Source organism: Stegostoma tigrinum, chromosome 50 (assembly GCF_030684315.1).
Source record: "Stegostoma tigrinum isolate sSteTig4 chromosome 50, sSteTig4.hap1, whole genome shotgun sequence".
Taxonomy (NCBI): domain Eukaryota; kingdom Metazoa; phylum Chordata; class Chondrichthyes; order Orectolobiformes; family Stegostomatidae; genus Stegostoma; species Stegostoma tigrinum.
Window position 1 is genome coordinate 1,080,753 of NC_081403.1, and position 12,500 is coordinate 1,093,252.

At 61.3% G+C, this 12,500-nt stretch overlaps 1 protein-coding gene across 3 annotated transcripts in view; it reads right to left on the minus strand.

Moving 5' to 3' along the window:
* LOC125450427 (integrin alpha-M-like) overlaps positions 1-12,500 on the minus strand; it is a 72,221-nt gene that overhangs the window by 54,101 nt on the left and 5,620 nt on the right. For 2 of the 3 annotated variants that reach the window (XM_059643274.1, XM_059643273.1), the window contains exons 5-11: positions 10,327-10,462; positions 9,360-9,461; positions 6,880-6,959; positions 6,299-6,382; positions 3,688-3,760; positions 2,328-2,438; positions 573-632 (exon numbers count right to left, since the gene is read on the minus strand). In XM_059643274.1, the coding sequence (XP_059499257.1) occupies positions 573-632; positions 2,328-2,438; positions 3,688-3,760; positions 6,299-6,382; positions 6,880-6,959; positions 9,360-9,461; positions 10,327-10,462 (646 nt within the window). The remainder of the gene's footprint in view (positions 1-572; positions 633-2,327; positions 2,439-3,687; positions 3,761-6,298; positions 6,383-6,879; positions 6,960-9,359; positions 9,462-10,326; positions 10,463-12,500) is intronic. The other variant, XM_059643275.1, reaches the window with a different exon arrangement.

Sequence of the window (12,500 nt, forward strand, 5' to 3'; positions counted from 1 at the left end):
CGGCCACGCAGGGAAGGCGGAAGCAGCGTCCACCATGTTCCTCTGGACAGGGGGGCAGCGTGGGCAACCCCGGGAAAGCCGCATGGCACAGGAGCTCGCGGGAATCCCGGCCCGTGGGCCACAGAGGCCCGAGTGCCCGCCGTGGAACGGGCTAGGGCAGCCATCATTCCACCGAAAACGGAGCCCGAGCGCAGGCGGTGATTCCGCAAAACGGCGCCGTTCGCAGCTGGCGTCGCGCCAGTGTTTTTGGGGCCTGGGCCCCGTAATCCAAGCGGAGAGAGAGCCAGGCGCGGAGGGACTCCGGCTCAGCTGATGCCCGGGCTGGGTGTTGGCGGAGCGAGAGCCCGCCCGGTTGACGAGGCGGCAAGCGGAGGCGTTGCGACGCCGGGGCGTCTTCTCTCCGAGGGGAGTGAATCCGCGGAATTCCGGGGCGTGGCCGGGGGTCGGGGGGGGGGGGGGGGTAGCCATGTCGAAAGCAGAGGGAGTGTTGAGGGGGAGGGATGCTCGGAAGTCGGGGAGGAGGTTCCGGCCGAGGCCACGGGCAGAGCACTCTGGGCGGGCAGCGCGCTCACCTCCTCTCGCCCCGCGCTCGGCTCCCTCCCCTCGATGTCCCGACACCGGGGGGCACTGCTCTGTTAAGGATGAGAAAGGCACATCATCACGAAGCCTGGCCCTGACCTCTGCTCAGCCAACGGGAGGCCATTCGGCCCTCTCCTAGCCCCCCGCCCATACCGCGCTCATTCCTGCCATCCCAAGGAGAGACCATCTAACCATCCCCCCCCAAAACCAAGGGATGTTCAATGGCGTCCCCCATCACTGAATCCCCCCCCCCCCCCGACGATCAACACCCGGGGGTCCCCGTTGAGCAGAAACCGACCCGGGACCCCAGCCCCAAATCGATCCTGTGGCTCTGGGACCAGGTCCGAGGCTGGGAGTCCCATAACCCACCCCCCCACCCCGACCCCAGCACCACACCCCCCCACCCCGTCCCGCCGTCGACAAAGCTACCCGCTTGCCCCTGGGCGAGGCCAGCTCCGACAGCGCCCGCCCAGGCCCAAGTGGCTAACAATTACCCCCGCGGCCACCCCCCACCCGCACTCTCCCCGTGTCCCTCAGTGTCTCCCCCCCCCAAATATCTATCCATCTCCCAGTCTCCCGCACTCTCCCCGTGTCCCTCAGTGTCTCCCCCCAAATATCTATCCATCTCCCAGTCTCCCGCACTCTCCCCGTGCCCCTCAGTGTCTCCCCCCAAATATCTATCCATCTCCCAGTCTCCCGCACTCTCCCCGTGTCCCTCAGTGTCTCCCCCCAAATATCTATCCATCTCCAGTCTCCCGCACTCTCCCCATGTCCCTCAGTGTCTCTCCTCCAAATATCTATCCATCTCCCAGTCTCCCGCACTCTCCCCGTGTCCCTCAGTGTCCCCCCCCCCCAAATATCTATCCATCTCCCAGTCTCCCGCACTCTCCCCGTGTCCCTCAGTGTCTCCCCCCCAAATATCTATCCATCTCCCAGTCTCCCGCACTCTCCCCGTGTCCCTCAGTGTCTCCCCCCCAAATATCTATCCATCTCCCAGTCTCCCGCACTCTCCCCGTGTCCCTCAGTGTCTCTCCTCCAAATATCTATCCATCTCCCAGTCTCCCGCACTCTCCCCGTGTCCCTCAGTGTCTCCCCAACAAATATCTATCCATCTCCCAGTCTCCCGCACTCTCCCCGTGTCCCTCAGTGTCTCCCTCCCAAATATCTATCCATCTCCCAGTCTCCCGCACTCTCCCCGTGTCCCTCAGTGTCTCCCCCCCCAAATATCTATCCATCTCCCAGTCTCCCGCACTCTCCCCGTGTCCCTCAGTGTCTCCCCCCCCCCAAATATCTATCCATCTCCCAGTCTCCCGCACTCTCCCCGTGTCCCTCAGTGTCTCCCCCCCCAAATATCTATCCATCTCCCAGTCTCCCACACTCTCCCCGTGTCCCTCAGTGTCTCCCCCCAAATATCTATCCATCTCCCAGTCTCCCGCACTCTCCCCGTGTCCCTCAGTGTCGCCCCCCGAAATATCTATCCATCTCCCAGTCTCCCACACTCTCCCCGTGTCCCTCAGTGTCTCCCCACAAATATCTATCCATCTCCCAGTCTCCCGCACTCTCCCCGTGTCCCTCAGTGTCTCCCCCCGAAATATCTATCCATCTCCCAGTCTCCCGCACTCTCCCCCTGTCCCTCAGTGTCTCCCCCCAAAATATCTATCCATCTCCCAGTCTCCCGCACTCTCCCCGTGTCCCTCAGTGTCTCCCCCAAAATATCTATCCCACTCTTGTGGACGGGAGTCACATACCTCTTGAAATGTCATGGTGAGCTCCGGCATCCACCTCACGAGGCCCGCTACTTCCTCAGAGGCTTTGACCGTCACATTGATGGGCACGGCCCTGCCCCCGATGTTCTCCACCTGCGGCACAGGGGTGGGTCAGGACGCTCGCCTGGTCTCCCCCCACTAATCCCGACCCCGCAAACCCGCCGCCAACCCACGCGCCCTCCCTCACCCCCTGCACCAGCCGAAAACCCTTCATTTTCTGCCCCCTCCACAACCCACTGCCAACTCTTCGACACCTGGAGGGTTCTCACATCAGCCTCACCCATTTCGCCTTCGCCAGGGCCCAGCTGGAGGTTCGCCAATTGCGGGTGGGCGGAGCGGGCAGGCCATCCACAATTTGGACGCGAGCACATGGGCGGCCCTGGAGAGTGGAGATGGGGAGGCCGGCGAAGGAGATGGCCGCCGACCAAGATGGGCCCAAGGGGCTGGGCGCTCTGGTGGAACTGGAGGGGGCTAAGTGGGAGGGGGCTGCATTTTGGAAAGGTGCATCAGGGCAGGGCTGATGTGCGAACTGTTAATGGCCCTGGGGGGCGGGGGGTGGTGGTTGGCGGGGGGTGTAGGGGGTACATGGTTCCTCGAGGGTGGAGTCGCAGGTAGGCAGGGAGTTGGGAGGGCCGTGTTGCTGATGCGATGGCGAAGGCCGCTTGGGGAATACGATGAGAAATTCCCCACTCCCTGCGACAGGAAGGGGGCCCTGAAACCCAACGGGCTCAGAGCAGGACCTCGGATGAGGGGAGAGGGCGAATTGCCCATTTTCTCTGGGCCGTCAGAGGCTGAGGTGGGTGTGGGTGCGGGGCGGGGGGCATGGTTGGCACCTGATAGAGGTGAATAAAATCAGGAGGGGCTATAGGGTAGGGGGTTCCCCGAAGCCAGAAGGGTACAGGTTCGAGGTGGCAGGAAAGGGAGGGTAATGTGCTCACCCCGAGGGTGGCGCGCGAGTGCCACCTGAGGACGTGGGTGGAGGCCGGTGCGGCGTTGGAAAGGAGCCAGGATTGGGACGTTGGGCGGGAAGGGTCGAGGGGGACTGGAGAGGTGGGGATGGGGGTGGTGGCGGGCTCGGTGAAGTCCGGGCCGCTGGGCGGCACGGCCTGCTTCTGTGCTGCCCAAGACCCTTGAATCCACCTGCGCGCCCCTCACCCCGACCCCCGCCACCCAACCCACCAAAATGCCATCCCATGTCATTCCAAGACCAACGCTTGGTGTAAATTTCACGCCCGTTGAACCCCAGATCTTCGGCCGTTGACTCCAAACTGAGCAGTCGGAGCTGACCCCGTTCCTCCCTGGGAGAGGGGAAGGGAAACATCGAGGAAGCAGGAGTTCATACCTTGTAGACGTGTTTGATCCTCCTCTCCTCGCTGCTCCTCTCTGTGAATGTGACGTAGCGAGTGGAAGACACCCTGAGGAAAAGCAGAATGAAGAGACGGGAGGCGGAGGGAGAGAGAATCCGAGGCGTCAACGCAAGGCGCACTCCGGGGGCACTCTGCGTTCCAGGGCAGCGAGATCCGGGCACGCCCTGGCCAAGCGGGCGACTCAGATTAAGGCCGGGCAGATCCCAGGGCCAGGAACGAACGGAGAGTCTGAGAGTCGCCCGGCTGGCATTCAATGCTGCGGCCGTCGCCGGACGCTGCCCCCACTGACAGCATTCTGGGCGTCGGGAGTGTCACCCCGACAATAACCTATCTGTCTCCCAGTCTGCCGCACTCTCCCCATGTCCCTGAGTGTCTCCCCCCAAATATCTACCCATCTCCCAGTCTCCCGCACTCTCCCCGTGTCCCTCAGTGTCTCTCCCCCAAATATCTATCCATCTCCCAGTCTCCTGCACTCTCCCCATGTCCCTGAGTGTCTCCCCCCAAATATCTATCCATCTCCCAGTCTCCCGTACTCTCCCAGTGTCCCTCAGTGTCTCCCCCCAAATATCTATCCATCTCCCAGTCTCCCGCACTCTCCTCGTGTCCCTCAGTGTCTCTCCACCAAATATCTATCCATCTCCCAGTCTCCCGCACTCTCCCCGTGTCCCTGAGTGTCTCCCCCCAAATATCTATCCATCTCCCAGTCTCCCACACTCTCCCCGTGTCCCTCAGTGTCTCCCCCACAAATATCTATCCATCTCCCAGACTCCCGCACTCTCCCCGTGTCCCTCAGTGTCTCCCCCACCAAATATCTATCCATCTCCCAGTCTCCCGCACTCTCCCCGTGTCCCTGAGTGTCTCCCCACCAAATATCTATCCATCTCCCAGTCTCCCGCACTCTCCCCGTGTCCCTCAGTGTCTCCCCCACCAAATATCTATCCATCTCCCAGTCTCCCGCACTCTCTCCGTGTCCCTCAGTGTCTCCCCCACAAATATCTATCCATCTCCCAGTCTCCCGCACTCTCCCCGTGTCCCTCAGTGTCTCCCACCCAAATATCTATCCATCTCCCAGTCTCCCGCACTCTCCCCGTGTCCCTCAGTGTCTCCCCCCAAATATCTATCCATCTCCCAGTCTCCCGCACTCTCCCCGTGTCCCTCAGTGTCTCCCCCCAAATATCTATCCATCTCCCATTCTCCTGCACTCTCCCCGTGTCCCTCAGTGTCTCCCCCCAAATATCTACCCATCTCCCAGTCTCCCGCACTCTCCCCGTGTCCCTCAGTGTCTCCCCCCAAATATCTATCCATCTCCCAGTCTCCCGCACTCTCCCCGTGTCCCTCAGTGTCTCCCTCCCAAATATCTATCTATCTCCCCGTCTCCCACACTCTCCCCGTGTCCCTCAGTGTCTCCCACCCCAAATATCTATCCATCTCCCAGTCTCCCGCACTCTCCCCGTGTCCCTCAGTGTCTCCATCCCAAATATCTATCTATCTCCCCGTCTCCCACACTCTCCCCGTGTCCCTCAGTGTCTCCCCCCAAATATCTATCCATCTCCCAGTCTCCCGCACTCTCCCCGTGTCTCTCAGTGTCTCCCCCCAAAATCTATCCATCTCCCAGTCTCCCACACTCTCCCCGTGTCCCTCAGTGTCTCCCCCCAAATATCTATCCATCTCCCAGTCTCCCGCACTCTCCCCGTGTCCCTCAGTGTCTCCCCACAAATATCTATCCATCTCCCAGTCTCCCGCACTCTCCCCGTGTCCCTCAGTGTCTCCCCCCAAATATCTATCCATCTCCCAGTCTCCCGCACTCTCCCCGTGTCCCTCAGTGTCTCCCCCCAAATATCTATCCATCTCCCAGTCTCCTGCACTCTCCCCGTGTCCCTCAGTGTCTCCCCCCAAATATCTATCCATCTCCCAGTCTCCCGCACTCTCCCCGTGTCCCTCAGTGTCTCCCTCCCAAATATCTATCCATCTCCCAGTCTCCCGCACTCTCCCCGTGTCCCTCAGTGTCTCCCTCCCAAATATCTATCTATCTCCCCGTCTCCCACACTCTCCCCGTGTCCCTCAGTGTCTCCCCACCAAATATCTATCTATCTCCCCGTCTCCCACACTCTCCCCGTGACCCTCAGTGTCTCCCACCCCAAATATCTATCCATCTCCCAGTCTCCCGCACTCTCCCCGTGTCCCTCAGTGTCTCCCTCCCAAATATCTATCTATCTCCCCGTCTCCCACACTCTCCCCGTGTCCCTCAGTGTCTCCCCCCAAATATCTATCCATCTCCCAGTCTCCCGCACTCTCCCCGTGTCTCTCAGTGTCTCCCCCCAAATATCTATCCATCTCCCAGTCTCCCGCACTCTCCCCGTGTCCCTCAGTGTCTCCCCCCAAATATCTATCCATCTCCCAGTCTCCCGCACTCTCCCCGTGTCCCTCAGTGTCTCCCCCAAATATCTATCCATCTCCCAGTCTCCCGCACTCTCCCCATGTCCCTCAGTGTCTCCCCCCAAATATCCATCCATCTCCCAGTCTCCCGCACTCTCCCCGTGTCCCTCGATCCCAACCACAAGGGGAGAAAGGATGGGGAAGACTCACCGTGACACGAAGAGTTTGACAGCGTACTTCACAGGGATGGTCTGCTCATGGACACTGTCCTCGGAAATTCCTGTGGGATTTTCGCTGGGCACAGGGTGAGAGCACACGGTTAGACACAGAGTAAAGCTCCCTCTATACTGTACCCCAACATCAAACACTCCCAGGGACAGGGACAGCACGGGGTTAGATACAGGGTAAAGCTCCCTCTACACTGTCCCACAATATCAAACACTCCCAGGGACAGGGACAGCACGGGGTTAGATACAGAGTAACGCTCCCTCTCCACTGTCCCACAATATCAAACACTCCCAGGGACAGGGACAGCACGGGGTTAGATACAGAGTAAAGCTCCCTCTACACTGTCCCACAATATCAAACACTCCCAGGGACAGCACCGGGTTAGATACAGAGTAAAGCTCCCTCTACACTGTCCCACAATATCAAACACTCCCAGGGACAGGGACAGCATGGGGTTAGACACAGAGTAAAGCTCCCTCTACACTGTCCCCCCCGTTAAACACTCCCAAGGACAGGGGCAGCACGATTCCCTGTACCCTCGTGATGTCTCTATGTCGTTTCACCTCTTGGCTTCAGCTCTGATCCTTAGCCCCTCTTCCGAGACATTCACATCACCCACCTCAAAGGTCAGTATAAACACGGCCTGGAACAAAAGTCGGTGAAAATGAAACGTTGGATGTTGTATAGTTGGTACAGGAGGATCCCATGAAGCCCCAATCCCCCGCATCTCTGCCAATCTCCCCACCTCCACCGATCCCCTCAGTGTCTCCCCCCGCAAATATCTATCCATCTCCCACTCTCCCGCACTCTCCCCGTGTCCCTCAGTGTCTCTCCCCCAAATATCTATCCATCTCCCAGTCTCCCGCACTCTCCCCGTGTCCCTCAGTGTCTCCCCCCCCAAATATCTATCCATCTCCCAGTCTCCCGCACTCTCCCCGTGTCCCTCAGTGTCACTCCCCCAAATATCTATCCATCTCCCAGTCTCCCGCACTCTCCCCGTGTCCCTCAGTGTCTCCCCCCCCCAAATATCTATCCATCTCCCAGTCTCCCGCACTCTCCCCGTGTCCCTCAGCGTCACTCCCCCAAATATCTATCCATCTCCCAGTCTCCCGCTCTCTCCCCGTGTCCCTCAGTGTCTCCCCCCCCAAATATCTATCCATCTCCCAGTCTCCCGCACTCTCCCCGTGTCCCTCAGTGTCTCCCCCCCAAATATCTATCCATCTCCCAGTCTCCCGCACTCTCCCCGTGTCCCTCAGTGTCTCCCCCCCAAATATCTATCCATCTCCCAGTCTCCCGCACTCTCCCCGTGTCCCTCAGTGTCTCCCCCCCCCAAATATCTATCCATCTCCCAGTCTCTCGCACTCTCCCCGTGTCCCTCAGTGTCTCCCCTGCAAATATCTATCCATCTCCCAGTCTCCCGCACTCTCCCCGTGTCTCTCAGTGTCTCTTCCCCCAAATATCTATCCATCTCCCAGTCTCCCGCACTCTCCCCGTGTCTCTCAGTGTCTCCCCCCCAAATATCTATCCATCTCCCAGTCTCCCGCACTCTCCCCGTGTCCCTCAGTGTCTCCCCCCCAAATATCTATCCATCTCCCAGTCTCCTGCACTCTCCCCATGTCCCTCAGTGTCTCCGCCCCAAATATCTATCCATCTCCCAGTCTCCCGCACTCTCCCCGTGTCCCTCAGTGTCTCCCCCACAAATATCTATCCATCTCCCAGTCTCCCGCACTCTCCCCGTGTCCCTCAGTGTCTCCCCCCGAAATATCTATCCATCTCCCATTCTCCCGCACTCTCCCCGTGTCCCTCAGTGTCTCCGCCCCAAATATCTGTCCATCTCCCAGTTTCCCGCACTCTCCCCGTGTCCCTCAGTGTCTCCCCCTCAAATATCTATCCATCTCCCAGTCTCCCGCACTCTCCCTGTGTCCCTCAGTGTCTCCCCCCTCAAATATCTATCCATCTCCCAGTCTCCCGCACTCTCCCCGTGTCCCTCAGTGTCTCCCCCCCAAATATCTATCCATCTCCCAGTCTCCCGCACTCTCCCCGTGTCCCTCAGTGTCTCCGCCCCAAATATCTATCCATCTCCCAGTCTCCCGCACTCTCCCCGTGTCCCTCAGTGTCTCCCCCTCAAATATCTATCCATCTCCCAGTCTCCCGCACTCTCCCTGTGTCCCTCAGTGTCTCCCCCCTCAAATATCTATCCGTCTCCCAGTCTCCCGCACTCTCCCCGTGTCCCTCAGTGTCTCCCCCCCAAATATCTATCCATCTCCCAGTCTCCTGCACTCTCCCCATGTCCCTCAGTGTCTCCGCCCCAAATATCTATCCATCTCCCAGTCTCCCGCACTCTCCCCGTGTCCCTCAGTGTCTCCCCCCCAAATATCTATCCATCTCCCAGTCTCCCGCACTCTCCCCGTGTCCCTCAGTGTCTCCCCCCCCAAAATATCTATCCATCTCCCAGTCTCCCGCACTCTCCCCGTGTCCCTCAGTGTCTCCCCCCCAAATATCTATCCATCTCCCAGTCTCCCACACTCTCCCCGTGTCCCTCAGTGTCTCCCCCACAAATATCTATCCATCTCCCAGTCTCCCGCACTCTCCCCGTGTCCCTCAGTGTCTCCCCCCCCAAAATATCTATCCATCTCCCAGTCTCCCGCACCTTTGCCTTGTGCCCGTTACTCTTCCCACTGTGTCGCCCCGAAAGCCCTGCCCGTGTCCCAGATCCCCCTGCATTATGACCCTGTGCCCCTCAGCCCTCTCAGCGTCGCCCCCACCGATCCCTGAGGCCGAGTTCTACGCGGGCCATTTCCAAGGGTCCCCTCACTCTAAGTTACGAAACCAACCCCCCCACCACCCGCCGAGCCTCCCCAACACCTCATCTCAGTCCAAATAGCTGAAGCCCTCATCCTGAGATGGGTGGGGGAGGTGTCCCGTACCGCAGACTCTCTAGTCTCATGGGCTGGAGGGGTGATGGTTCTAGCTTCACCTTCAAAGCCCCAAAAACCCCCTTTAAGAGCGCCGCGCGAGAGATATTGGGCCCCAACACACTCACCAATGCATGGCTCTGCAAGATGGGATGGCTCACGTTGCAGGTGAATTCCCCCGTGAGGTTATCGACAGAGCTGCTGTTGGACGCGCATTCCACACGCGTTGACTGCAAAATGAGAGGGTTTATCCCTTCAGGACTCACGGACGGCCTGATTCGATTGCCCACGGCCCAGCGCACCCTCCGTCGCCTCAGGGAACAGAGGCGGTCGGCGCCTCCCCAAACCCCCGAGTCCGAACGCAGGAGGATCTGGGCGACCCGGGGCACCACGGTGCGGAGATGGGCCGAGCTGCAGCAGAGGGACAGGAAAGCTGACGGTTCGGGCCTGGGCCCTCTGGAGGAAGCCCACCCTGCTCGTCTGATGCTGCTCGGCACACCGTGTTCGCCCAGCTCCTGTTATCCCAGGTACGACCCAGGATTGGACTGGCATGTGATGAGCACCACACAAGTGCCAGAGACAACCTAACCATGCACCCCCCCACCTTCCAACCTTCGCATTCAATGGAATTACTATCACTGAAACCCCCACCCCACCACCCCCCCAACCCACTATCGACATCCTGAGGATCCCCACTGACCTGGGAACCCCCAGCCCCATATCGAGCCCGTGGCTACGGGGAGAACCCTGCAGCATGTAACTCCCGTCCTGACTCCCCCTGTCAAAGCCTGGCCCACCATCGTAAAGGGCAGGAGTTGGCGGTGGGGGGTAAAGCTCCCCGCTTTATATGGTGGGAGGGCAGCTCCGTCGAGAAGAGCGACAGCTTTGCTGGGCGGGGGGGGGTGTGTGGGGGCAAAGCAAAACCCCCCCCCCGCCGTCAATGGAAGATGTCGAAGCCCCAACCTTTAATAAACGCGACCCCCTCCCGCCACCACCGACAGCTGAGTGTAACCTCTCGCCACGCACCCCCATCATCCCCCCGCTCCACCGTGTCTCCAAGCTGCCCCCCACCCCCAGGGTCAGTCCCGCGGGTACCTGGAGGTTGTGGAGTTTTCGGAAATGCAGGCCCAGGGGCTGGTGGAAGGTGACGGAGGCCCGGTACGAATCCTCGCCCCGGTTGGACACCGAGACGCGCAGTTCGAGGAGGGAGGCGGCGCCAACCAGTACCTCCCTGGGCGGTCGGGGCGGGGGAGGGGTGGGGGGGTAGCGTGCGGCGTCGGGGTTCGGGTCCCGCAGGGCGGAGATGGGAAGCAGGTCAGGAGATAAGAGGGGGAGAGACATTGAAGGAGGAGAGGGAGACGTGGAGGGGGAGAATCGGGGGAGGGAGACGGGCGAGAGGTGGAGAGGGAGAAACGGGGAGGGAGACGGGCGAGAGGTGGAGGGGGAGAAAAGGGGAGGGAGACGGGCGAGAGGTGGAGGGGGAGAAAAGGGGAGGGAGACGGGCGAGAGGTGGAGGGGAGAAAAGGGGAGGGAGACGGGCGAGAGGTGGAGAGGGAGAAACGGGGGAGGGAGACGGGCGAGAGGTGGAGAGGGAGAAAAGGGGAGGGAGACGGGCGAGAGGTGGAGAGGGAGAAACGGGGGAGGGAGACGGGCGAGAGGTGGAGGGGGAGAAAAGGGGAGGGAGACGGGCGAGAGGTGGAGGGGGAGAAAAGGGGGAGGGAGACGGGCGAGAGGTGGAGGGGGAGAAAAGGGGGAGGGAGATGGGCGAGAGGTGGAGAGGGAGAAACGGGGGAGGGAGACGGGCGAGAGGTGGAGAGGGAGAAAAGGGGAGGGAGACGGGCGAGAGGTGGAGAGGGAGAAAAGGGGGAGGGAGACGGGCGAGAGGTGGAGAGGGAGAAACGGGGGAGGGAGACGGGTGAGAGGTGGAGGGGGAGAAAAGGGGGAGGGAGACGGGCGAGAGGTGGAGAGGGAGAAACGGGGGAGGGAGACGGGCGAGAGGTGGAGGGGGAGAAAAGGGGGAGGGAGACGGGCGAGAGGTGGAGAGGGAGAAATGGGGAGGGAGACGGGCGAGAGGTGGAGGGGGAGAAAAGGGGGAGGGAGACGGGCGAGAGGTGGAGAGGGAGAAACGGGGGAGGGAGACGGGTGAGAGGTGGAGGGGGAGAAAAGGGGAGGGAGACGGGCGAGAGGTGGAGAGGGAGAAAAGGGGAGGGAGACGGGCGAGAGGTGGAGGGGGAGAAAAGGGGAGGGAGACGGGCGAGAGGTGGAGGGGGAGAAAAGGGGAGGGAGACGGGCGAGAGGTGGAGAGGGAGAAAAGGGGAGGGAGACGGGCGAGAGGTGGAGAGGGAGAAAAGGGGAGGGAGACGGGCGCGAGGTGGAGGGGGAGAAAAGGGGGAGGGACGGCCAGAGGGAGAGGGGCGTTGGGGGGGGGGACGGTGCAACAGAGAGGTGGAGGGAGAGAAGGGGGGAATTTGAGCGAGAGAGAGAGAGAGAGAGAGAGGGATGGGGGCGCAGAGGGAGGGAGGACAGAAAGGGGGAGAGGGTTGCGGTGGGGAGGGGGGGAGGAGAGGGCGGAGAAAGGGAGTGTGAGACGGAGAGAAATCGTTATTGTTTCACCCCTGACTGTGAGTGGGGTGTACGGGGTCGGGGGGGGGGTCTCCCTCCCTCCCTCCATCCCTCGCTCACTCCCTTCGTCCGTCCCTCCCTCGTTCACTGCCTCCCTCCCTCCCTCGCTCACTCCCTCCCTCGCTCACTCCCTCCGTCCCTCGCTCCCTCCGTCCCTCGCTCACTCCCTCCGTCCCTCGTTCACTGCCTCCCTCCGTCCCTCCCTCGCTCACTCCCTCCATCCCTTGCTCCCTCCGTCCCTCGCTCACTCCCTCCGTCCCTCGCTCACTCACTCCCTCCGTCCCTCCCTCGCTCACTCCCTCCCTCCCTCGCTCACTCCCTCCCTCGCTCACTCCCTCCGTCCCATGCTCACTCCGTCCCTCGCTCACTCCCTCCGTCCCTCGCTCCCTCCATCCCTCGCTCACTCCCTCCGTCCCTCGCTCACTCCCTCCCTCCGTCCGTCCCTCGCTCACTCCCTCCCTCCCTCCCTTGCTCACTCCCTCCCTCGCTCACTCCCTCCCTCCCTCCCTCCGTCCCTCACTCACTCCCTCCCTCCTAACCCCGGTCTCAGCCCCACCACCCCCCCCGCCACCCTCGCGGCCCCCTCCTCCTCCACCCACAACGCCCGGCCCATCTTCTCCATCCTCACAGCCCGGCGCCACCTCTCC